Source organism: Hippocampus comes, unplaced genomic scaffold (assembly GCF_001891065.2).
Source record: "Hippocampus comes isolate QL1 unplaced genomic scaffold, H_comes_QL1_v1.1 scaffold68, whole genome shotgun sequence".
In the NCBI taxonomy this organism is placed as follows: Eukaryota; Metazoa; Chordata; class Actinopteri; order Syngnathiformes; family Syngnathidae; genus Hippocampus; species Hippocampus comes.
Genome location: NW_017805625.1, coordinates 2,382,381 through 2,409,326, shown reverse-complemented (window position 1 = coordinate 2,409,326; position 26,946 = coordinate 2,382,381). Strand labels below are relative to the sequence as shown.

General features: G+C 43.6%; 1 protein-coding gene across 3 annotated transcripts in view; it reads right to left on the bottom strand.

Annotated features, from left to right (window-relative positions):
• LOC109522237 (histone deacetylase 7-like) overlaps positions 1 to 26,946 on the bottom strand; it is a 37,166-nt gene that overhangs the window by 8,996 nt on the left and 1,224 nt on the right. Inside the window, exons 1-19 of one of the 3 annotated variants that reach the window (XM_019880592.1) lie at positions 22,453 to 22,556; positions 11,876 to 12,057; positions 11,608 to 11,695; positions 11,031 to 11,145; positions 10,868 to 10,944; positions 10,134 to 10,247; positions 9,568 to 9,659; positions 8,986 to 9,084; positions 8,531 to 8,684; positions 7,681 to 7,925; positions 7,042 to 7,236; positions 6,440 to 6,635; positions 5,497 to 5,630; positions 5,257 to 5,377; positions 5,032 to 5,081; positions 4,149 to 4,256; positions 3,057 to 3,112; positions 2,148 to 2,235; positions 1,720 to 1,839 (exon numbers count right to left, since the gene is read on the bottom strand). In XM_019880592.1, coding sequence (XP_019736151.1) covers positions 1,720 to 1,839; positions 2,148 to 2,235; positions 3,057 to 3,112; positions 4,149 to 4,256; positions 5,032 to 5,081; positions 5,257 to 5,377; positions 5,497 to 5,630; positions 6,440 to 6,635; positions 7,042 to 7,236; positions 7,681 to 7,925; positions 8,531 to 8,684; positions 8,986 to 9,084; positions 9,568 to 9,659; positions 10,134 to 10,247; positions 10,868 to 10,944; positions 11,031 to 11,145; positions 11,608 to 11,695; positions 11,876 to 12,057; positions 22,453 to 22,483 — 2,265 coding nt within the window. In that variant the 5' untranslated portion in view covers positions 22,484 to 22,556. Of the gene's footprint in view, positions 1 to 1,719; positions 1,840 to 2,147; positions 2,236 to 3,056; positions 3,113 to 4,148; positions 4,257 to 5,031; positions 5,082 to 5,256; positions 5,378 to 5,496; positions 5,631 to 6,439; positions 6,636 to 7,041; positions 7,237 to 7,680; positions 7,926 to 8,530; positions 8,685 to 8,985; positions 9,085 to 9,567; positions 9,660 to 10,133; positions 10,248 to 10,867; positions 10,945 to 11,030; positions 11,146 to 11,607; positions 11,696 to 11,875; positions 12,058 to 22,118; positions 22,431 to 22,452; positions 22,557 to 26,946 lie in introns of those variants that run through there. The other 2 variants (XM_019880594.1, XM_019880593.1) reach the window with 2 other exon arrangements.

Below are 26,946 nucleotides of genomic sequence, written 5' to 3'. Positions count from 1 at the left end.
TGAGCATTGCAGAGCGCCCGACTCCATTCTTCTCTCTGAGGACGGGATGTTCACAGGGCAAACACAAAACACATGAGGCCTTCCATCCTCTGCCAACTGGTAATGTACTTGCTTGCGCGTGCGCGCACAGCCACACGTGCGCGTGCGCCACACACACACACACACACACACATACGCACACACACCAAACAGTCACACAATTCCTACTATTGCTCCAAGTATCTTGTGCTCTCTTCTGTTCTGCGTCCTCCTTTCATGTTGAAAGCGTTGCTGGAATCGATTAGGACTTTGCTGGTTACTGTGTGGTACACAGCACTCTGCGTTATGACTATGACATCACAACCTTGCCCCATGGTGAGTTATATACCTACATGAGGGGACAGTAAGACTCCAGCGGTTTACCGCACAGCTAAACAGAGGTTGAGGGGCCACTTAAGGCGCAACCACATCCAAGTCAACAGAGTGTTTTATGTACCGTCCTCATCGGGGGAATTTATGGGAAAACATTGACCATTTACCCTCATTATTGGAGGGGGGGTGGCAGAAAAAGATGAAGGAACGTGTGGGATTGAATGAGTTGTGAATTCGATCGTGGGCACAATGGATCTGTGAACAATCGCCGCACTTGGTTTTGGGGAAGGCCACGGGCACATTTCATCGGCATCTTCAGCTCATATATGAAAACACAGGCATGTACGCATCTTTTCATGAGGTTTACCCTAATCTGCATAAACATGTGACAAATACAATATAAAAGCTCAGATGATATTTAGAAGCAAGCGAAGACTGAGCACAACAGCAAAAGTGAGGTTAGCGTCGCTTTAACCTGGATGGAACATATTCGGATAGTTCCCCCCCGCCCCCCTCTACATCTTACATCGGTGGCAGATTCATGAGCTATGTGAGCAGATGAGCGCACTATCAATAATTATCTCTGAGTGAATTCGAGTTTTAAGTACAGGGGCTTCTCCAGTGTGGTTGATATGAGTGCCTTTACTTGTGCTACTCAAGGGGACATTACGCAAGACCAGAGTGATTTCTAAAAGACTTGCCGAGGCCCATAATGATAACTACCACTTACCTAATCATAGACCTCCCCTTGAACAACATATTTATTTTAAACTCAACTCAGAATGCACAGTCACAAATGACCACCGTTTAACCCAATGGACATCTTTTCGTGACATCATGCCCACAGCTACAAATGTGAGCTTTTGTGGCCCATGTTGAGAACTCAAGGACTCTTACACAAAAATGTCAACAAAATGTAACAGTGAGCTCTGGTCAACACATAAGCATAATATAACACGTATTCCAACATCCACCCATCCAATGGGGAGAACATGCAAACCTCACCAAGGTACTGCAATGGGAAACCATCAATTTCTATTTTTTTTTTAGACTCAGCCTCTAATTGAAACATGAGCCCCTTTCACAACTGGTTCCCTGAAAATTAGCACATCAAAGGAGTCACAATCCAAACAGTTTTTATTTACCTGCACATTTCGAATTGTTGTGCACATTCACCTGCATGTCGCTAGCACAATACAGATAATATGGGTGTCAATGCAAGTGTATGAATATTAAGCCAACAGCAACAATTGAATTCAACAACAAGAGGTTGCCAGTGGGCCTACGGTATCTCGGGATTTTTTGCAACGGACAGTTACCCTACCAGTGGGAAAGCAGTGAAAAAGACAGATCTTTGTCAAAGGCTACCTCGTTAGGATGTCCACCACCAGGAAAAAAGTTGCCGTTATCGTAGCGATGTAGCGAGATATACAGGACGCCCGGGTCGTTGTAGAAGGCTTCCTGGGTACCGTTGCCATGATGAACATCCTGGGCAAAAATGGCGACAGAAGAATTTAAGTTAACAAGCCAGGCATTCCAGACAGAACTCAAATAACACTCGCTTGGTTAAACGAACGTGTATGTCAACATTTCTCAGAAAGGAAGAAATGGCTGTCTTGTATTGAAATGCAATGATGAAAAAGAGAGCGCTCCAGCATCACGCACTGAACTCGACAACAGAAGCTTAGTTGCGTTCACAACTGTAAAAGACTGCAGTGCTCTTGTACTAATTGTTTAAAATGGTGTGTTTCTTCCCGCGCATAAGGAAACTGGCGTCAGGCTATATAGCACCTCACCCAGTCCACGATGAGGATTTTGCCCACATTGAGTTTCTGTTGGAGTTGCTTGGCAGCGATGGCCACCGAGTTGAAGAAGCAGAAACCCCTGTGGACAAACAGGAAGGCCATATGTGTTTATCGGCATATCATCAGCGTATTAATATCAAACAAACACCATATGGACTGTTGGGACATCTAAAACAAGTCATGTGGGTGCTTATTGAACACAGGTTGGGACAGTCACAACACGGACAGCCCTTGACACGCGAACGTGTAAATATTTTCGGAATGAAGGCTTTTTCGGATATGAGGGAAATGTTTTAATAAGAGAATGTCACGCTGAGTCCAAAATCTTGAAACTGCAAAAAAAAAAAAAAGAAAAATGCAGAGGCCACAGACTATGTGACAAAGTTAACACACGCTTATCATAAAATTCCCTCCTGGAGCCAAAAGATTTCTCTAAGCATTTCGAACAGGATGTGATGAGGAATGAGCGCAGAATGTGGCGGAGCAGTTCTTCCCACCCGCCCGACAACGGTGGAAAAAAAAATGGTGATGTGTGAAAAACAGTGGAGGAATGTTAGTGTCAGCACTGGCTGTAAACTGTGTGAGTGTGTCTGTGTATGTGAAGGATATAGTGTATATACAGTCATCTCATTAAAAAAAAAAAAAAAAGTATAGAATCCCATAAATAACTGGTGACATGCACTGCCGAGGACACACACAACCAGTCCCAGCTGAATGAGACTAAATGCTTCCATTCAAAGACTGTCACAGATCCACGCCCACCCATAGAGTGCGCACTCAACCACACACATGCTCCATGGGCCCGGTCTTGATCAAGTCAAAAGTGCAGTTAATATGTAATAAATGCTTTGGGAAAAAGAAAAAAAAAAGAAAGAGAGAAAAAAAAAAGAGTGCGCTTACAGAGGGGAGGAGTGCGTGGCATGGTGCCCGGGCGGCCTCACCACTGCAAATCCGTTCTGAAAAAGGAGTGGAAAAGAAATTCTAATAAATTCAACACCTCACTGACACCTCACTCGGGAAAAGATTCGCGTCTGTGTGTCTACACCTAGAGGCGCTGCTGCAGGTAAGACAAAAAGGGTGACAAATCCATGTCGACAAACAATCATGTTTACCTTCACTCGGAACTAATAAATGCAAACAAGCAACTACATAGTGAGTGGGGGGTCGAGGGGGGGGATAATTAATTACGAGAGACTTCTAGCTGGGCTTGATTGTCCAAAAGTCAACCAAGACCAAGTGTGTGTAATTTAGCACTTATTAAGAAGAGCCATCAGGTGAAGCATGTAAGTCATGTATTGGTGACTAAGAGTGAGTAGATTTTGTGTTCTGTCGTTTTATGATACAGTTAAAAACTTATACTATACCGGTATGAACATTTGGAACGTTAAAGTAACCATTAAAATATTGTCGAATGAAATTAAAAGAAAAAAAAAATCCGATTTGGAATTAGAAACACAATCAAGTCAACCAATATCATTGATCTTGTTAAAAATAAATAAATACATAAATAAATAAATAGTTTTGTCTACGTGTGTGCGCGTGTGTGTGTGTGTTTGTATGTGTGTTTCAGTTGTTTTCAGGAAGCCATTCTCAATGCGTGCATCCTGGCTGAAGGATAATTTAAAACGTGAACCCAAGGACAAGTTGGATAACATGAGATCCAAGGGAATATGATGTCCAGTGACTTAGAAAAGGGCGAAAGGGTTTTCCCTTTTACATACAATGTTAAAAAAAGAATATTGCGGATTTAGATGTCAGAGTTAGGATTTTTTGTTCCACATTGTATTTATTGCTGGCGCCGCAATCCCTGAACGGCACACAATTTTGCCACCGTTAGGACACTTGTTCAGACTTGGCGGGTGCCTGCTCGTTCGCGAGTGTCCTTGTTTCAGGTCTATTATTTGAAGAGAGTGTTATACCGTGTTTCACTTCAGCTTTGAAATGCCTGCTTAATTATCAGCGTTGAGAATTTATTGAGCAATAAAAACGCACCTTCAGGTCTCCTTGCGCCACCTTGAGTGCCAGGTCGATGACACAGCCGGCAGCGATACGAGACGCTGCTGCTGTGTGAAACTCATTCCAGATCGTGTCATTATCGACCTGTCAACAAGATAACACAAGAATACATTCAACATTGCGTCTAGCTCTACATACAATATGTAATGTTTGATTACTTTGTAAAGATGAGTTGGGTTTTTTTCCCTCAAGGTTAAAGCGACAGTAATTCGTCTTGAAGTTGGATTTTTACGTTTCATCAACCATTTAAATCGTCTTCAAAAATATAAAACCAAAATGGATCCAAGTCAACATTCAGCCGCTTTCTACACGACTCTTTTTTTTTTTTTTATTCAGTCACATGTCTGGCAGCGTCCCACTGTGGAAGAATAAAATCAGAGGAATTTCTTTTATCACAAACGTTGCCATCTTGTTCCAATAACTCCGCAAGCAAAGTCATGAGACGGAAATCCAGGCAGGATCAGTCGTCTTATCAACTGATACCCCCACCCCAGCCCCTCCTCTCCTTTCCTCTCCTCTCCTTTCAAATGAATGCCTTTTCCGTCATGTTGACTGCTTCACAGAGAATTTTTTTACAGGAGCATTTTTACCATCAAGATGTCTATTTTGCCCGACTCTAAGTTTACCATCTCTGCTGCTTCTATACTAAATTAGTTTCTTGTCGTCCCCCCACCCACCCCACTCCTTACGACACCACCTTCTTTTTTTCTTGTGCACAAAAACTACACTATTTGAAGGTCTCTCTGCTTAATTAAGTCATGACGAGTGTTAAATGTACTTTACGGTGATGCAATGAAAGATGTGGTAAGATTCTTGAATGGCGATTGAAAGAGATCGCCATTCAGGCAGTTACACTCACCCCCACTCCTCCACATGGTAACATTACAAATATACGTTGAGCCAAGATTCCTACACGGGGAAAAAAAAAATGATTACATTCAGTCAGGATGTTATTATTCTTATTTGAATTACCGTTTATGTCAGTGATGATGTGCGGCACTTCGGGTGACTAAGTTGTTCCAGAGCGTGCTTTATAAATGATTTGGATTGGACATAGTGATGTCGGTTGATCTGCGACACTTACGAGCCAACTTGGGGTTGTCGATCTTGAGGCGGTGCAGAGGGTTGGTGCCGTACCGGAGCACGTGTTTTTCGGAATGGACCGACTGCAGCTCTTCTAAAGTGGCCTTCCTACTTCCGAGATGCTACAAAGCCAACGCGGATGCACACAAAAATACAGTCGGGTTTTGACATCCGATCTCCAAAGAAAACCAACATGACATTCCCCGTCAGCAGTGAAGCAATGCCTCATTCGGTTTCAGACCTCACACTGGCTGCGCAGGCCTCTTTCATGCAGTCGGCACCAAATGCTCTGGACTCTCCCGGGATGCTCGGGGTGGCTGCTGTTGTCCCCGCAGGTGCACTGGTGCTTTTGCATCTGAGCGTCATAGACTATCCCTATACACACACACACACACACACACACACACACACACACACACACACACACACACACACAGGTTAAACATACTTTGTCACATTTAATGAACAGTAAAAACTGTTCTCTGCATTTGACCCATTCCGGAGAAGCAGTGGGTGGCCAGATCCTGCGTCAGCACCACTTTCTACCCACAACCTAATTACTTTTTATGTCAAAATACACAAGCTGTCACTTGTGAGCAAAAGCGACCAGGCACTTTATTTTCTTCAGATTCTATCCAAAGTCACTCCTGTCTGATCCGTTTTTTTATTTGGTGCAGTTAGAGCGGGGCTCGTAAAACCCAAATAAATGCCAGTTGCAGCTCCCAGACTGCCAGGGTCGGATTTTGAGAATGTCAGCTGGGGTGAGTGGTTCCACCTTGCGACTGGCCACAAAGCCACACCAGTTCCGTGCCAAAGCCACTTCAATATACACGTGCAAGTCAGAGGACAATAAACATGGCACAGAGGAGTTGGACTTGGTGTGAGGGAGCTTGATTCCCAGAGCTTTGACAGCAAAACATTAACAGCCTCGAAACCAAACCGCCATTCAAGAGTTCAATCATTTTGAGTTGGGAATAAAAAAATGCTTTAAAGGTGTCGAATCTGTCAATGGTCATTTTTGAAACATGAAATCATAGTGCAGATGAACTGTTCTGCGTTTAAGTGCATGACTGAAGAGTTTTTTTTTTTTTTTTAAATGCGCAAGATTTTTAAACACAGAGGAAATGTTGACAGGCAGAGAAAGAAAAAAAAACCTGTTTCTGGTTTCTTTCTGCGTGACTCACCAGTGGTGAAGCGGAGCTTCACATCTGGAGCAGGACTGGACAGAGAAACGGGCACGGTTGCGGATGCATTGGGAAGGGGAGGCAGGGAGGTAGAGGCCGGGGAGGACTGGGTCCGGACCAAAGGCTGGTGAGGCCACATCAGGATAGGCACGTTAGGCGAGTCCATGTGGAATCCCGATCGATGGACCAACTGCCTCTGTGATTGCCACGTGAAGCGATCAGAATATAAGAATAGAACAAGCGGGGACACATGACAAACTATCAAATCAAATTTCCATCCCGTGTATCCCACAACCACTCTTGACACTTAAGGTGAGCCTGTCATGAAATTGAGTCTAAGACCGGTGACAGCTGTTTTTAAAGCTATAGCGCCCCCTTATGTTAAAACAAATGTTAAAGGTGGCGCAATTAATTCAGTTCAACATTCAAGAAAAGATGTAAATAAATCCTTAGCTTTGTATTTCAGTCATCTGTGGATATTTGATTAAGAAGATTTTGGATTACAACATACAAGTTTGGATTTCAAACTAATTATTCATTCAGCGGCTTTGTTCAGAGCCCAGTGGTGAGGTATCGCATGCACAAAACAACGTTGATTTTACCTGGCCGACGGAATGCGAGGTCTCAATCAGGCTTTCCCGTGAAGAGGTGGTGGACTCGGTGTCATAAACCGAGTCCGTGCTGGCTGAGCTCTGTCTCCTGCGACAGTTGTCCTCACAAACCGAGCCCGGTTCAGAGCCACACACGGACCCGGACTCTGATCCAATTTCCTCCAGGTCCATGTCCTCTGATGGGATCTGTGTCAAATGAGGATGTGGATATTAGGAAGTTCACACAACCATTATTGAGACGAAGGATACATTTTTACCTTTCAAACATCTCACAGCGTGCCACGAAACAATAATGTCACAAAAGGTATAGATCGGACACTGAAATAATAATTATCTCGGTCACGTTTACTCTCAAATTGGGCCTGCTTAGTGAAACACAAAGCTGACAAAGTCGCAGAAAGTCATTCTGCGGTATGAATGGCAACAGGTCTTCACCATCCAATAGTATTGAAATGTTCTGCCTGTCACGATACGCTGCTGGCATAATTTGGACAAAGATACATTGTTTGCCTCTCATGACGCGCTTACGTGCCTCGGCACAGTGGTTGGGAATCGCTGCTACAACCACCCTAATACAGAACGAATTTGAGTGGAGCGTGCGTGCGTGCGTGTGCATCCACAAATCCTCACCTTGCTCAGGAGGGAATTCAATTTGAACCTCTCCACCCCACTCTTGTGGCATTGCTGAGGCAGCTGGTGCTGAGTGTGACACTGAAGGCCGGCATGCAGAGTCAAGGGCGAGTGGCTGTAGGGCGGAGGTTCGGAGCGTGTTCGCTCCAAAGGTTTGTGGGCAGAAAAGGTGTTGAGGCCTTCCTTTCTTGTAGGGGAAGTCAAGTGTCGTTGCTGTTGCAGGGAAGCAGGACTCAAACCTTGATCTGTGAACATTGGGCAATAACAATACGGGAATACAATAGGAGGAGGGGCAGAAAAAAAAGAAAGGGAGGGAGGAAAAGAAAAGAGAGTGGAACATCAGAAAATGATCAAAACGCACAGAAGATGGAATTCAGTTCGAATAAACAAAACGTCTAAAAAAAGCCGAATCTCAAAACCAACTGAACTGTATGTAGGATAAGACTGAAGACTGAAGAATGCATTAACACACAACGGTCACTAGGAGGAGGCCTTGTGTTTATTATAATACAGTCCCAGCAGAGTGTGTGTGTGTGTGTGTGTGGGGGGGGGGGGGGGGGTATTTAATTTACCCCTTGGAGGTACAACTAGTAACAAATACCTGACCTGCAAGGGGTCACTAGCTTTTTAAAAAACATTGCTCAATGTGTTCATGAAGACTAGCTAGCAAGGGAAATGATTTCACATTCTCATTTATTTCTCAAATAACAATGAAAAAAAATGGAATCAATAAACCAACATTTTTTTTTTTGCCTGAATGTGTGCCGCATTATATCTGCAGATTGCCAAATGTTGAGCTATTTTGTATTTGTTGCAATAGGACAAACTCAGTATGTCATTCGTGACTCACAGGAGATGAGTTGCGATTGTACAAGCCCGGTATGCGGTTCCAGTATGAGTACGGGCTGCAAGCCGTGAGCCTGGGCTGGAAAATTTCCATCGAGAGGTAAGTAGACTTGAGGCAGAGCGGATACTGCCAGAGTCCTGGCTACTCGCAGGTCAACCTAGATCAAACAAATTAAGAAGGTGGAGAAGGGAAAGACCGAATGAGAAATGTCGAAGACATAAGACGAGGCGCTTTTATTCTTCTGAACGCATTCTCAAAACATGGATCACTCTCGATTAAATTCCTCACGGTCGTCAACGCAGCAACAAAAGGAGCACTAACCTTAATAGATCAACTATGCAAAGAATTTGGGTTTGGCCCATTAAAGAGATGACCACACTCGAGCATTTCCCTTTATTCACACTTCAAGGTCTACTCCTTGAAAACAATCCATTGTCAACGCTGAAAGACTGACTCACATGCGCGGGAAGTCCTGCAGTGATGTTGGGCCTGGCGGATGGATTGGTGGGCAGGGTGAAATTGGCCAATCGACCATCCTTCAGCAGAAGCTTTTGGGCCTAAATCAGATGAACATATTGAGTGCAAAAAGGACTGTGCAAATGAACGGCCAAAACATCCTGTTCATTATCATCTGCGAAATAACTCCAAAATATTGTACGTCACGCCATGAGTAATTTGAGGCCATGTTATTGTAGCGCTACATACACACACAACGTCGCTGCAACTATTTATATGACACGCGATCATTAAAATGGGACCGTAAATAGTGCGGCGCCCAGTGGACACTCTGACTGTTGCTCTGGCGAACAAACAACAGGAAATACCACCGGGGACTGCTCTGTATCATGTCGACACATTCTTGTCAAGGCATTTGCTATTGCTGTTTATTTATAACGTGATGGCGAGCACGCGTTGAAGAAAATGAAGGCACACGAGAGAGAGGCTTACGTTATTGAATACATAAGATGCAACGCAAACGCGACAACACATACAGATCGGAAAGTCCGATCTCATGCGGAGGATTATCCACTTGTCGGTACCTCGTGAGCGAGTGGGAGGGCTCCATTGTCTGAATGGAGGCTGTCGTTGGGAGAGCTACAATCGGATGCCGGAGTGCTGCTGGGAGAAGAGTCTGGAAGACAGATTTGCCATATTAAGCCAGTGTTTGTGAAATCTTTGTAAATCAGCACAGATCGGCATTAGAAATATGTTTCAACAACAAATCATGTGTTGCCAAAATACACCAGGGGCACTGATGGTACATTGGTACAGGGGGCGTGTGTTCAGTTGCCCGTCATTGACGATGCGATTGTGAGAGGGAGCGGTTGGTTGTCTATATGTGCCCCGTGACAGACTGGCGACCAATCCGGGGTGTCGAGCGCTTTTCACTTAAGGTCATCTGGGACAGACTCCAGCTCCCCCTGACCCGGAACAGGATAAGCGGTACAGAAAATGGATGGACGGATGGATAGAAGACACCATGAAAAGCTATTGTCCTACAAAATAGCCCCCCCAGTGCAAGCTTGTACAAAAACTGAGTACAGTACACAAAAGAGAAGGTCGCATGAGAATAGTCGCATGAGGTGGCGCCATGCAAATCATTTACCGAGAGTTTCTGTCCTGTGCTTGACAGCAGGAGGGGCGCTGATCTTTCTCTGCAACGGGTTTGGTCTTGTGCTGATGAGCTTCTTTAACTTCCACTTTAGTGTCGGCTCAGACACTGCATGCATACACAAAAAACAGAAATAAACACGCGAGGAAACACGCGCACAACGCAACAGTCACATGCACATATATATATATATTTAGCCCGAGCTTATTTGAGCATCCGGTACTGCCCCAACTCAAAAAACAAACAAATGAAAAAACAAAAACCAAACAAACAGTATCTGGTTCAGAAAAAAAACAAAAAAAAAAAAAACAATAGAAGACTGGAATAAAGCACATCAATAATCCCATTAAAGCAAGTCGTGCTTGGTGTGCTTTCGGATCTAACCACACCTCCTGTCATTCTCACGGTGAGAGAAACCTGCTGTACTCTCACACAGTTCATTTTACACATACCTAAGTCAATGTTATGTAACTGTTTTGCTCTTTGTGTCTCACTGTCACTGTTGCTTTTACGACTTGGGAGATTTTGCTCTCTCGCATTCTCTTTCTGGCCCTTGCGGGCCTGACGTTTCAAAACTCGCCTTCATGCTAACAGAGAGTACGCTCCCGTTCGCTTTTTTTGGTTCTGTTTTTGTGGTTGACAAAATCCAAAGACAGTTAAAATGGAAAAATCACATCTTTTTTTTTTTCTTACATGGACACGGGAACAAGAGAGGAAGAACGGCTCACCTGTTCTCCGCAGTTCCTTCCGCTGGATGTCACCGGGTGACGGATGAGACTTTGGGGGCATGTCTGGAAGTGGGTGCCTTGGTAAACGAAACAAATTCTGTTTCGCAAATATACACTCAGAGGACTCTTTTTTTTGTTGTTGTTTTTTTTTGTTTGGACTGACCCGTATCCTGGCGTGGGACTGTTGTGCTTGGGGGTGACCCTGTCATGGGTGGGCTGGCTCTTCATAATGATGTGCTCTCTGAGTTTCTGCCTCACCAGTGGACTGGCTACCGCACCTGCAGGTCAATGTCGAGATAAAATCATGACCACTTCTGCGGACACTACAACTCCATATTTTTCCTCTCCTTGAGAAATTTTGCACGCCTCCAAATTGGACCGACAGGCCAACCGCACCCTTTCAAGTGAAACTGAGCAAATGAGGAAAATCCGCAATATGTCTTCTGAACAATGGCGCAAGCAGGATGGTTGACGAATAGCAACATCAAAAGTTGTCCCCGAGGCCACTCTCCATTTCCTGTATCGGGTACAGATTGAGGCGCTTCCTGAAACAATCTGTCCGGTTTGACGTCGGTTTTTGCATTAACGCAATTTCCTTGGAACCTGAGCGCAAAATGGCTGGAAATCCCCTTTTTATTGGAACATAGATGCAGTGACTCAGATAAAGACCATGTCACCAATCTGCCAAGAACAGAATCGAACACCGTGAGTCAATCAATCTTGTCCACGGGAACACTCACTTTGTTCATTTTTGCTCTTTCGTATTAGCTGCTGGAGCTCTTCTTGCTTCTCAGCCTCCATCTCCCTTTGCCTTTGCTCGGTGTTGTACTGCAAGAAGAAAACGATGATGAGACCAAACGTGCAAATTCGCAAGGACTACAGCACCAATGAGCGGTCCATGAAAAACGTTGCTGCTTCACAACAGTGATGAGGCGGTGGCGACCAACGGGCTGAGTTTGCGCAGGTGCAAATCCATCTGCGAGGACTCAACGGCATGTTTGTACATACCTGCAAGTGTTGGTATGGAAACTGAGAGCAGGGCTGAGAGGTAAATGGTCCCAGGAACAAGGGACGGTGGGGGGCCAGCATAGCCGAATCTCGGCCTGGATGAACCAGCCTGTGGGAGACACTTAGGTCCATGGACTGTTGCCCACTTTTGGGTAGTGAAAGACCTTTGCTGATGGCATCCACTATGAAGGGGAACAGAAAGAGGAAGACATTATTTTTACTCATGGGCAAACGGGTACCTGTTGACGTATTGCGTCAGACGTATGAGGACAAATGGTCAAAAATAGAAAAAATAGGGTGGGACTTGTGTAGTCAAGGTATTGCGTCAGACGTATGAGGACAAATGGTCAAAAACAGAAAATAGACTCCAGCATTAAAAAAAAAAAAACAATAGGGTGGGACTTGTGTAGTCAAGACAATAAGGTGGAGTTCATTATTCAGTTTTTTTCCATCTCCCAGGGCGAATTAAAACAAAAAAATAAAGGCAAAGTTCAGCACCCGTGCGACAAGCGAACCAAACGTCGGTTGTCTGAAAGATAGACAGATAGATACAAAGGTGAACATGATGAAGCAAAATGTGGCAATTATGTGGCAAAATGGAGAGCGCCACTCGGCTGCAACCACTTGTGCTTTCGAGGGGGAAGGAACAACATGACATCAGCGACGGGAAGTGGAGTTACTTGGAAGGAAATTTACCGAGCCTATTCGCCTTCATATGACTTCAACCCACAACATTGCTCAACATTTGTCATAAGACAGACGAACTGTTCTTTCTTACCGATATGTAATAGTGGAAAAGATTCTATTATTAACCCTTTCAGGGGACAGCGATGACGACAGTGGACAGCTTATCATGTTATCAGGTTACAGGGTGCATGAAAGGGTTAAAACTACAAATTCATCAAACCAAACAGAAAGGTCAACAAAGTGTCGTATATCCTAAGGTGTGACTACACCGTGGACTGAACACCAGCGATGGGGAACTGACGCCACCACGGCTGCGTGCAGGACAGGTCCGCACGCCGCTGTACACTACGGACGGACAGCGGTCCAAATTAAAGCTCCGAATGGCGACAGTAAACATCTCTTCAGTTTCGTGGTGACATGCAGCTCCATTTTGGGCCCGGTTCCCAAAAGTCCGACTGACTCACAGTGAAGTAATCATCTCTGTGAGGGTGTTTCGGGTTTGCAAAAGTGTCTCCTACGCCCGCTTGCACACGGCAGAATAATGAAGGGAGTCGATGAGACCAGGAGGATTTACAGTACATGCTAATGTGCATGTAAGCTTCATGGGTTTCACTTCTGCTTTTTGTCACGGACGGCCTTGCGCAGCGTTCACATTCGCGAAAGGTTGTGAGGGATTTCTGGGTATTATGTGAAACTGCGAGGAATGTAATCAATCATAAAAAGAACACCTGGATGGCACGGCTGCCTCAAACTCAAAAGAATGTGGGTTCATATCATAATTTGGGCTGCGCTGCGACTGAATGGTGACCGTTCAGGTCGTAGCCCGCTTTCGTTTGTTGAACAGGATGAGCGGGAGAAAATGGATGGATGAAAAGATCGGCTCATCTAGAATCAGTCACACAAAATAAACAGGCTAATAGTCAAGTCATGTGGTGCACGTGGAAATCACGTCATAATAAGAAACCAGGGCATTAGCGAGGGCGGGCTAGCAGGAATTACCTCAACTCTTTTAAAATGTTTCATGCATTTCTATTTAGTCTTCAATTTCAAATTGTGCTACAGGAATTAGTGCATGGGCTTTCCTCCAAATTAGCCTTTATGAATATAAAACGAATTTGTGTTTGATCGATTTTTTGTTGTTGTTGTAACCACTTTTTGCCAATACTTTAACCTTCTCAGGGACAGCGGTTACTTATCATGTCCTTATCAGGTTATCAGGTTACAGGATGCATGAAAGGGTTAAAAACCACCGGAAAGCCCTTTTTTTTTTTTGCAAGCACGGATTTGTGGGGTGATCAGCAGGACTATAAGTGCCAAATCTTCACCGCCTCTTGCCAAGCTCCCTTTTAATGACTCTTTTTTGATGTCCCGTGGTGTCCAAGAAGACGGAGGTCTTATCAGTTACAAGAAAGATGGATGATTTACTGGCAACAGGACGATGAAGTATTTTAACCTGCAGCCAGCTGCTTTGGTAGTGTGCGGAAGAACCATACACGGCCACCACAGCCCGTCACCAAAACCAATCTAAAATATTCACATTGGTGGGTTTTAAAATTGTAAATTTACACTTACAGGACACTATATTAGGTACGCCGACAGAATCCACTTTTGATTGGCAGTCAAGGTATTACTTCAACAATACAGTGTGTGTATTGGAGGAGTTCTCAGGATTTTTTGCAACCCTCCCAACGTGTGCGGTGTCGCTTCAAACCAGTAAAAACTCCAGTTAAATTCATAAAGATGGACCTTAATAAGTATTGTTTTTTTGCCATGATGAAATCTTTCTGTGTTTTATGAATAACCAGAACAGTGCAGTATCTCAAAGTGATCTTGTGTGAGAAGTTTCTCTCTTTCTCTCTTCTCATTTTGAGCATTGTGGCGCTAAAAATAAACAGGAGACAAACTTCTGGTTTCTGTAATGGCATATTTGTTTCACAACCATCCATCCTCTTTCTGTGGGGCTTCTGCACGCAACACACGCGCACACACACACACACACACACACACACACACAGACACTTGTGCACTTCCTGTATCTAAAGTTAGTGTTCACCATAACATCCTCTTGGTTCATTTAGGCAAGCAGAAGCTGCTATTTTGGTTGAATAGATTTACTGGCACATTGCTGCAGCTCGAGAGTGCAGATGTCTGTCAGCTGTATTTATATCCATGTCGCGGCCTAAAAGTTTGGCTTTTGTTTATTGTTGGGTTGAAACGAATGCCACTTTGTCACTGGACGGAGTTCAGTCTGCAAGTCACGCTTTAGACTAAGTGAGAGTTACTATTTGCGTACATACAGTAAGCACTGCATCATACTTGAGGCTTTGACCTGCTTCAATTAGCAACGGTGCAGTGAGACTATATGACACACGCATGCGGTGACGTGCGGAGAGGTTCATGACTGCCGAGCCATTACTCCTCTGGAGTCGGATATAAACATATGAAAATAGAAGATGGGTCTATGTTTCGGTTTTGACTTGAATCAAAACATACGTTACAGGTCAAAAGTGAAATGTTCAGTATTTGTTTTCACAGCTTTTATTGATGCTTCAATGAAGTCCACACTGTTCAAAAGAGTGATAGAAAGAAAAAAAAACAAAATAATATTTAATATAAGGTCAAGAACATTGTACATTTTTCTTGTTGAGATCTCTTTTCTTAAATTAAAACAAAAAACATTTGTCTCTACCTTTATATTCAATAAGTTATAAAAGCTCCAATTACAATTACGCATGTGTCTGGTGTCATAATTGCCTGTCTGATGTTTCTACCAAAACAATTCATGTCAAAATCGGTAAAGAATTTATGAGGTATGATAAATTTATTGGAGCCCAGCGCAGTTACATTAAAGATGGCGGCTAAATCTACACTTCCTGAAACAGCCGAGGCTTCCTGGACTTGTTCCTGCGCTTTGAACCATGCGGCCTTGAATGTGATGCGTTTTTTTTAATGACTTTTTACCGATGAGCTTGAAGCCGTTCCATAGTCATTGTCATATCCCCAAAGTCTCGTTACGTTCGACCAATGAAAATACCGAACACGTCACAGTGGACCAATGAAACTGTCTCAGGCCGCCCTCATACTGAAAATTCATCAGCCATTTGCGGTTGGAGTGCCGGCTGCCCAAAATGGGGAAGTCTGTATGCGAAGAAGATATATATAAAGAGGAGTCTGTAGATAGAGCGAGAATAAGCATCTTGAGTTGAGTGTAATGAGCATAGGGAACGAGTGCCATAAATACAGCCACCTCAAATGTAGCCACCCCCGTCTCTCTGTTGTTTGTTTGGCTGACTGACTCCTACCGTCGCTGGCAACTGACGACAAGTGCTAACGGCTAGCCATCAATTGCCTGTGTCAATTAATGTGTGTGTTGTTGCTTGAGCCTCTCCCAGCTGCGCTTCGCTTCTTGGCCGTGTAGCCAAACAGGAAATGTGCACATTCAGCTATTTTAATATTTAAAGCATTGACATGATTGGACTGAAAACGAAAATGGATGTCAAGCACAGAACAGAGAACTAAAATGGAAAATAATTTCATGTAATCATCATTAGTTTGTCGCTTTTTTTACTCTTTACACGCCCTGACATGATGACAACAAATGCCAACACTCCCACTTAGATGCACTTCATTGGGTACACCTGCAGATTCGATCTATCTATCCATTTGAGCAGCTGGAGCCTTTTTCTGATGAGATTCATTCAAAGAGCTCACTCAAAATCATCAGAGGTATCAAAATGAGCTAACCGTGATATTTGAAACAACTGTCGGCACTCGGCAAAACATTTCCACAAACCTACATCCCCAGTAATTATAATCAGCATATTTCCCAACGATTTAAAGGCTCTTGCATCTTATTAGCTTATAACAGCATACTGACGTCACCGTCATGCCCACTTTTAGCAGTTCCTGCTACTTGCCACCTAGCCCCGAGTTTCCCGCCCTCCCCCCCTCTATTCTTACGTTGAAAGGAATGCACAGCTGCTGGGGACATTCTGTCCCTCTGCTTCCGAGCAGCTGGAGTATCAATCTCCAAATGTGTGCATCCATACGTGTGTGTTCTTGTGTGTGTGTCCACTCTATGCCTGCCAAGATATTATTAGCTTGCAGTTGCTTCTTTTGAGTGTACACAGCAGGTCTTTGTGTTTGCATATGTCGGAGTGGGCAACAGTTGAAGGTGCGCGTCCGTACGCATCAGCAATGGTGTGTGCCAGTGTATTAATAGGGCCCTTAATAGAAGCCATTTGTTTCTTTTGAAGGGACCCCTATATTGCTAAGTGCATCTTTCAGCCCATGCAGCCATCACGGCTTATTTTTAGCGTCACCTGTTGTTGTGCACACGTTACATTGTGCAATCACGCAAGCGTGTGGTCACATATTAATAGCGGCGCACAGTGCATTCGTTGTTGTGATGAACGTGGGGCATCATGTGCATTAAAAGCGAGAGCAACTGCCGCCCCGCACATGTTTGTAATGATTGCCCACGCAGTTGGGAATAAAATCAGTCCGAGATAATTGGGGTGCAATTTGTGTCCGGCAAAATTTCACTTTATCATTGATTATCAAAGACGTCCAACAGTATGTGCACAAACGACCCATTCCCCTCTTGTATTGTTTATGAATCTGTCGAAATACGCATTTGTGAGCACTTCTCCTTTCCCGAGATCATCGGTGTGGCAGGGTTGGACTGGCACTAAAAATGCACGCGATCAACTCCATGCAAATGAGAAGTGTTGCGCTTGTCAGAGGCAAAAATGGTGGCCACATCAGACACTGTCCGGTTTCCTGAAATTATTGAAACGCCCCCCAGGCCCTCATCTAATAAAACTGCACATTTTCGAATGGCCTTCGGTGATGGGCAACGCAACAAACAACACTGTGGTCACGGGTCTACCGGTGCCTATCCCAGATCACTTTGGACGAGAGGTGCGGTACACTCTGAATTGGTCGCCAGGCAATCGCAGGGCACACGAACATGTAGACAAACAACCATACACACCTTCGGACAATTTTAGAGACTTCAATTAACGTTCCATGCATGTTTTTGGAACGCGGGAGGAAACCGGAGTACCCGGAGAAAACCCACGCAGGCCCGGGGAGAAAATGCAAACTCCACACAAAAAGGCCAGTGCCGGGATCAAACCCACAACCTCTGCACTGTGAGGTCGACGAGCTAACCACTGGACCGCCCCCATTGTAAGTTATGTTAAATTTTAGGTACGGTCGCCCTAGCTGGGGTGGATTAATTCTATCACAATTATTTCCTTTGCGAAAAATTGTTTGAGAATTCAAACAACAAGAAAGTCAAAAAGTGAACTGGTCTTATCATAGCTCCTATGCTGTGTGCGGTTTGCACTTTGCCTGCCACGTTCTTCAACGAACATGAGTCACAAGTCTCTTGATATTCCGTCCCTGAGGCTGTGCAGGCTAAGCAAGGTAAGGTACTGTCAGCTCACTTTTAACGAGCGTGGGCGTGATACAATGTCACAAGCTAGCATGCTCTTTAGTAGGACTTAAATTGATTTCTCGTAACACAGACAGACTGTCGTTTGTTCCAAGTGTATTGCTACAAAGGTCATCCTGAGTGGATGGGCTGCTTCCCACGAGACTGTTTTGAACTGGGAACATATGAATAGTGTTATTCGGGCCATTTGTTTACACGAGAACATTTATGGAAGCGCAAACGGTGCAAAACCAGTCTTACGCAAAATGATTGAAATGTATCGCAGTTGAGAGGTTTTTTTAAATTTGACTATTTTGTCAGCTATAGGCGAAACTTTCTTTCTTTCTTTATTATTTGTTGTGTGAATGAACTCCTGGATTTATGTATCGCCCTGAGATGAAAAAGTTTTTCACCTGGATAGTTTTTCACACTATTCTGGCATTAACTTAGCAGCAGTTTTGGCTTAAAAAAAATGTTACTGGCTTTGTTTGACTCGTGTTGCTCCTGCTAATTCTTCCCATCTTGTTTCCCACACACAATAAACAAGTAGTCCTATTTCTGTGTATTGAGGAGTGTATCACAGTCATATGAGCTGAAATCTTAAATCAGGAACAGGAAATGTGATCTACGGCTGTGGCCTGTCCAGAACACTGTGCTTATTGTCAGCACGTCGCGACGGATCACGTTGGCAAACACTGGAGACTTGTAAAAAGGTTCTTTCCTGGGTAAAAGTTTGCGATAAAACGTACACGCCAAACGGATACCTCGCAATGACTATCTCAGATTTACAGGTGGCTTCACTTCACGATCAAGCCTCTACCAATTGAGTAAATACATTTGGAGCAGATGACCAGAGGATGATTACCTTCACATTCAAAATCAGGAAGGCGATTACACAGATAAACTCAATCTTTATTTTGGGACTTTCTGATTATTGCCGATAAACACTGATAAGAAACCTCGACAGCCCAATCCCTTCTTGTAATGACAAAATGAAGAGATCCGACTCATCCTTTGGTGGCTGAAAATTAAAATTTCTTTTGTAAAGGCAGTATAGAAAAATTGTTGTGAAAGCAACAGAGCCATGAGGGCAATCGCCAAGTGCATGCAGCATCTACCGTTCATTAGTTCAGCTTGAGTGGCTCGTAGGATGACAGGAATGATTTCGTTCTGGAGTAAACAGTGAAAAAAAAAAATCTAAAGAAATGCAAGTGGCATGCTAGTTGAACTGAATATTTTAATTTGGCTGTAGGTGTGATTGTCAGCATGAAGGGATGTCCGATTTGTTCGTCGCCGCATCCCTTCCACACAGGGTGGCGATTGGCCGAATCCCACCTAACGTTCTCATCGTCGTATCCTGCTCGATTCCGTTATTAGTCCCTGTTGTTCTTTTGTTTCAAGTGCTTTCTTTTCCTCTCAAATTTGGTTTGGTTGAGCCGATTTCCCAATAAATACTCTTCAAACTACTTCAAAGAAAGCGAACCAAACTCCCCTTTTTGCACAGAAAAATTGTTTGACGCTAATTCTGGGTCACCGTTCTGCGTGACCTAGTATTAGGGCAAGATTAATGGGGGGGAGAAGAAGAAAAAAAAAGGACAGCAATCAATTCTGTCTATTTGTTCCATCAATGATGAAGCCTTTGATGAAAAATAAAACACTGTTGTAGAGCAATGAATAATGTCAGATCTCATATCTTTATCAGGAGGCCTCTTTGAAAAAACAGCCCCTGAGGCGGTCACAACTTGAGGTAAAGTGACACCCTTGGTGTTGAATAAAAAAAAAAGGGCTGCTTATTGTTCGTTTCCAGCCTTTCACACGCATGCATACGCCGGCGGATTCGATATCAAGCCATTCAAAGGACGAATGATATCTTCTATTAATGAGATAAACAGAGGTACACATGATCTGAGAAACTTGAGAGGTAACAGAAAGCCAGACAGTGGTGTCAAATCCTTGGATAAAGGCACACACACACACACACACACACACACACACACACACACACACACACACACACACACACACACACACACACACAAAATGAATGCAAGTTGAATTCTGGTAATAGCACCCAAACTATGACCTCACCCATCCCAAAAAGGGTCACGTTATGGCAATATTCCAAGAACTGTTGCTAAGCGGGTGCGTATTTCTGCATATTTCTTTCAAAATGAGACTCTATACGTGTGCAGATTTTCATTTTGAGGCGCTTCGAGGGTGTGACACGCCAACGGTTTTGTCCCATGAATGTAAACACATTCAACACAGCTGCCCTAAAGTTCTGACATCACGCAAGCAAACATCTGTTGCCTAGCAGAAAACTTTCCAATTTTATTGCGGGTCGAAATTAGTCCAGCAAGGGAAGGGGGAAAAAAAAAAAGTCACATGCACGGTATTTGTGATTTTTGTCTCCTGTGGCATTCACGTTTTAGTAACTTGGAATATGTACATACAAGGGGTCAGACAAATGTAAATATAGCCCTGCTTCCTTCCTTCCTTCACTGAAAAAAATATACTTTTCTGCTTTCCTTCCTTCCTTCCTTGGTTCCAACCTTCTTTCCTTCTTTCTACCATCGTTTATATTCATACACCTGCTTTTTTTTTCTGAGTATCTCCTCTCTTCCTTTCTGACTTCCTTCAACCCCCCTTTTTCTTTCACGAGTCGAAGCAGGTTTTTATTTTGCATCTTTCCTTCCTTTGCTAAAAGCTACGTTTCTGCCTTCCATTCTCCCGTCACATCTGTTATTTATTCATGCGCCCTTACGTCCTTCCTTTCAGCCTTAAAACTGCTATCCTGCCTCCCTTCCTTCTCTTCTTCCACCGCAGACCTGCGAGTTTCTTATTTTGTTCATTCCCTCCATAATTCCTTCCTGCTCTCTTTCCAGTATCAGAAGAACACCTTTTTAAAGTAAATTATTTACCATTTTTCGCAGTTAAATAAGTAAATACACATGTTAATTTAAAATGTGGACCTGTATATCTACTGTGTGTTACAGTATACAGTTCGGACCGCGAATATTTGGACAGAAATCAAATTTTACAACAAACTGTAACAACCTTTGACATTGGAACAATTTTGACTTTTTTTTCTGTTTGTGCAGCTTAGGGATTGCTTGTTTTCCCTGCACAGAAAGCTTCTTTGACCCTATGTCTTCGCAACAAAACCTTCCACATGCAAGCAACACACCTCATATCAACTCCAGGCCTTTCATATGCTTAATTGGTAACGATGTAACCCGAAGAATTAACCAAACCTGCCCATGAAATGACCTTTGAGTCAATTGCCCAATTACTTTGGTCCCTTTTAAAGTACATGCTAAGGCGCTGAAACTTGCATTTCCTTCATCCAATGTGAAAGTGAATAGAGTGCTCTCAAATGAATGCTGAGAGTCGGCACTTTATATCCATGGTCATTATGTAACTATAATTGGAACATGTTTCATTCAACGGGTAAAAACAACAACAGCAACACTGGTGGAGCTTGAGGAGGGGCTGAGGTGGGGGCGATGCATTGGCTCCAGGGGAATATGCGCGCACTCCCCGGGTGCCAGGCCAGAAAATTGACTTTTGGGTATTTTCAGATTTTTCTGCGGATTTTTTTTCCACATTTCCCCTTGTTCTTCGTATGGAATATATCATGAATGTTTATCAGGATTTTTAGAAGAATTTGGGGGGATTGTAAAAAAAGAAAAAAAAATTGGTCAGGAACATAAAAATGAATGTTGATCACTTTTTGATAACGTGCTTCCAAGTTTTTGGTTTGCGGACCCTCTGCGATAGCCTTGGCCACCCCATTCCCCCCACCCTTCCAAGTATAAAAGTCTAGCTCCGCCACTGAACAACAACAACTTGTTTCAGTATCCTAAAAATATATCTTTTTTTGTTTTCATTATATAGCTTGCATGGGCCACGTTAGCATTTAAATTGAAAATGAGCCTGAACGCATATTTAATGAAATATCAACATTCTCACCGAGCATAACGAATAACATGGCGTTACCACTCGAGTTATATTGTTTTGTACAGCAACATTAAAGACAGGACAGGGCTTATGTCGGATTCGTCGCTTTTGTAAAGCATTTCCATGTTAGCTTAAATGTTAGGTAATATTGCCTACCTGGTGAAGGTGAAGTTCAAAACAGTCGAGGCATTTCCATTTTTGCACGAGTATAATAAAACCGATGGGTTTATTTAAGGTAATAGTATCGTGTCACACAAATGAAACATCCTTTTGCCGAAACATACTGGCCGTTGTTAAACGACTGACTTAACAGGTTAGTCCAACCCGGATCTCACACTGAGCGGTGAAAGCTTGCCGCTCCTGACGGTTGCTGCTCGTGCTCGCATTCGGCCTTGGCAAGCGAACTTGGACGCACTGAGTTCTCGTTCGAAATGTGTTCGCAGTGACTGAAGAGTGTTCCTCATTCCTCACCGCTCGCACGCAGTCTCACCTTGAGTGTGACACGAGTGGGAGGGCTTCATCTGCTCAAGTGAGACTGGAGGGATGCTCAAATGGCGTGGGTGCGTTTTTTTTTTTCACTCTTGGAAAGTATCATGAACAGTCCGAACACAGTGTATTTGTAAATTTGTAGGGGGGAGGAGGGGTTGTTTGTTTTTTTGTATGGTGACAGCTGTTAAGAAGATTTGGCGTGGCCAAAAAAAGGTTGTCAACGGATTAGAAACGCCTTTCAAAACAATTAAGTGCACACCTACTTGGCAGGTTATGGTGCTCTCTCTCTCTCTCTCTCTCTCTCTCTCTCTCGCTCTCTCTCTCTCAAAAGTAAGAAAAAACAATGTCATTGGCCTAACAGTCTGATGTACTTCAGGAATTGTGCAGTTAGTGTCTAATCAAAGCATTTCTCAAACAATGGCATTTGGTTACTCATCTGCAGAGTACAAGGCATTTATTTGAAGGAAGACCTTTTATTTGGACGAATTCCCGCAGAAATTCGTCATTTGCTTATTTGGGGACAGGGCTCGGTCCCACCTGCTGCTGTACTCAAAATACGTTTTCTTTCAAAGGAGATGTTCTATTTGAGGTGAGGCATTTATTTGTTTAAGCAGGGGGCATGCATAGTAATTAATTGGGCGGGCTATGTGGAGTGTTTGTATAAAATCACTCCAAAATCTTTGACCATAGCAACAATAACAAGGAGGTGAGTTTGCCAGTTCAATGTGGTTACTAGATAACAGTTTAGCTTCTTTTACTACTGTGTTAATCTTAATTCTTAATTCTTCTTCGTATTTCCCCGCATGTCCCTTGGCACTACGGCGCCTCTCGCAGGTCAGTCTTGGTACTACGACAGACAGTTTGGGGGCGTGGAGATGCTGCAGTCAGGACACACATTATTTTCTTGTCATGTGTGGGGTAGCATTACATCAACGAAGACACTAATTAAAGAATATAAGTACAATGTTGTAGTAATGATGTCTATGTCCACTTTTTTCTGCTCACATGCATTGCTCCAGTATACACCTGCATTCACAGAGCACAGCGGTTCGTAATTTTCACAGAGTTGAATGTTGTCAAATCTCACGTGTCCATCTCCACCTTTCGTCAGAACAAACAACGGGCGACAGTGAATCCTGCTGTACTCAAAATACGTTTTCTTTCAAAGGAGATGTTCTATTTGAGGTGAGGCATTTATTTGTTTAAGCAGGGGGCATGCATAGTAATTAATTGGGCGGGCTATGTGGAGTGTTTGTATAAAACCACTCCAAAATCTTTGACCATAGCAACAATAACAAGGAGGAGAGTTTGCCAGTTCAATGTGGTTACTAGATAACAGTTTAGCTTCTTTTACTACTGTGTTAATCTTAATTCTTAATTCTTCTTCGTATTTCCCCGCATGTCCCTTGGCACTACGGCGCCTCTCGCAGGTCAGTCTTGGTACTACGACAGACAGTTTGGGGGCGTGGAGATGCTGCAGTCAGGACACACATTATTTTCTTGTCATGTGTGGGGTAGCATTACATCAACGAAGACACTAATTAAAGAATATAAGTACAATGTTGTAGTAATGATGTCTATGTCCACTTGATTCTGCTCATATGCATTGCTCCAGTATACACCTGCATTCACAGAGCACAGCGGTTCGTAATTTTCAGAGTTGAATGTTGTCAAATCTCACGTGTCCATCTCCACCTTTCGTCAGAACAAACAACGGGCGACAGTGAATCCGAGCCGTTGTTTTATTTCATTTGACCCAGGCTGACCCTGAACATCATAAGATTAACCATTGTGCAGCTCAGTTGATTAAGAGGAAAACGGTATAGCTTGAGTGAGAAAACATCATTGTCTCAACAGCTCGTACTTCCAGCCGACAGTGGCCCGAATAACTGGCGGTACTGTCTGTTCAAGTAAATTGAATTTCATGGCAGTTCCTGCAAATTGAATGATAAACGTTTGACGCCGAGTATTATCTTTTTTCCGTCCAGTGGGTTTGGTAGCTGTTGTTTCGCGTGATAGCTAAAAGGGAAATATCACGAACATCATATGACCTCTAGTTGCTATTTGGACCAGATTGTAAATCATTTTTAAATGAGTAGAGTGTTAAGACTATAATATGTTTTCTCTTAACATACAGTTCCTTTCCCTGGTTGTAGCACTTTAAATCAACAATATTGCTGAGGTGATAAGGCACATAAATGTCAGACTAATTTATTCCTCCGAAAGTGTGTGTAAATATTGAGAGAGGCTGCCTCTAAAACCGAAATTAAAATAATTGAATGCTTTGAGGACGACGCTGCGCTAAAAGCTTTGGACCACCCTTCGCCCTGTCATTTTAAAATAGTAAAAGAGCAAATATGAGGACAGATTCACGTTCATTTTGGAGGAGAATCTGGATAAAATTACGGGTTCATGTCACAGTTGTATCAGTGGACTGCCCCTCATAAATTCCAAAATAAAATAATTATCCACAATATTTGTTTCACGGTTATTTTAAAGCAGTCTGATAGGTTGAGTTTGCAGTTAATCTCTAAACTGAGTTTGAAAGTGAAAAGGGTGAGAATGGAACACATGGAATATGTGGGTAGGACTTCAAGGTGGAGTTTTGTGGCCAGTAGGCCTTACTCCTCTTCGAGTCACAGGAAGCCAGTCGGAATGGGAGGAATGCAGTCAGGCAATACGTTGATGGAGGGAGCAGCGCTCGAAGGGCACATTGCCAGAAAGCATGCTAGAAGAACAGTGACGGGCTGCGATGATGACGATGATAGTAAGACACGGAACAATTAAGCAGGCCACCATAAATTACACTCTCAAAATAAACTGCCTTTCGTGGCTCCCTGCAGGACACAGAATGACTTGATATAATCATGTGACTTGGTAATCAAAGTCTTCATTTTGTACAGTGGCACTGGAAAATCTTTTTTAGCTTCCCAACAAGTATAGGATGCACCGCGCGTTGAGGAAGCGAAGCGGAGTCGGCGACTGCATCGTAATGTTGACGTAAGAAGGTCGCAAAGGCTTCTCACGGTGGTGCGTACCCTCAAAAACCTTTCCACTCACAACGGCAAAACAAAGTCAAGCCACAGAGTGGGAGAGATAGTGCTCGGCGCTCGACTTGTTTCTCTGGAAACTGACTGTGAGAGTGGAAAGAGTCCCACGAGGTGTTTAGCTTGAACGCATGCACTTCTTTGCATTGCGGGATCGAAATCACTCAAAAAGTCAAACTTACGGAACAAACATTTGATGGCAAAATCATATGGCAGAAATACCACCTATGTACACGACTGCACCATCTTATTATCCACCTTGTGTAAACAGAGATGAGTGTGGAAAAGGTACAATTGTATCTTTGACATTTATCATATGGGCAAGTTTCCTTCACAGGACAGAAAAAAAAAATCCACAAATATTTAGTTCAACGGCTTCCACCATGACAAAATCCAAAAAAAAATCCACAAATATTTAGTTCAACAGCTTCAACCATGACAAAATCTTTCTGACAGTCTTTCTCTGTGCAATTAGGCCTCCCTTGGCAGCCACTTTCAAATGAGATCAGATTCCTGCAAATGAACTTTTTTTCCACCAGGGGGTGGTACTCGAACAAGTAACGTCATCTTTCATTTGTTAACGAAACACACAAGTGCCTTCAATCTTCATTTTTTGACTGGGGTCATGTGACATCAGGAGTCCAACTGCTATTTCTTGGGACACTCCCCAGACCAACACATACTTAGAGGTCATGCACCAGACACTCGGTCCACCATCAACAGAGTAGATTGTAACAACGTAATTCTTTGTAACCAAACACAACCGGCCGAAGATGACAATTAAAGATGTGTTACTTATTCAAGATGTTTGTGCATGGGCTAAAAATGTACAACTTTAAAACCTAAACACACTCCTGTGTCCTTCCTCGTCTGTCCGCTCGCGTTCATGTGCCCTTCACAAAATACCTGGGTGAGTCAGAGGTTATGCCCTCAAGAGCCACTTCTGCCTAACTGGCCTCTTAACCTGCTGCCCCCTTGACCTTTGCAAACCAAATAAATATATGAGAAGTGAATTCAAGGGCGGCACGGTGGTCGAATGGTGAGCATGTCCGCCGACTGGTTGGCACATCTGCCTCACAGTGCAGTGGCTCCGGCCTTCCTGTGTGGAGTTTGCATGTTCTCCCCGTACCTGTGTGGGTTTTCTCCGGGTATTCCGGTTTCCTCCCACATTCCAAAAACATGCGTGGCAGGTTAATGGCACACTCTAAATTTTCCATAGGTGTGATGGTGAGCACAAATGTTTGTTCGTCTCTGTGTGCCCCGTGATTGGCTGCCAACCAGTTCAGGGTGTTCCCCGCCTACTGCTCAAAGACAGCTGGGATAGGCTCCAGCACCCCCCGCGACCCTTGTGAGGATAAGCGGATTAGAAAATGGGCGGGTTGGGGCATGAATTCAAAACACACACACACACACACACACACACACACACACACACACACACACACACA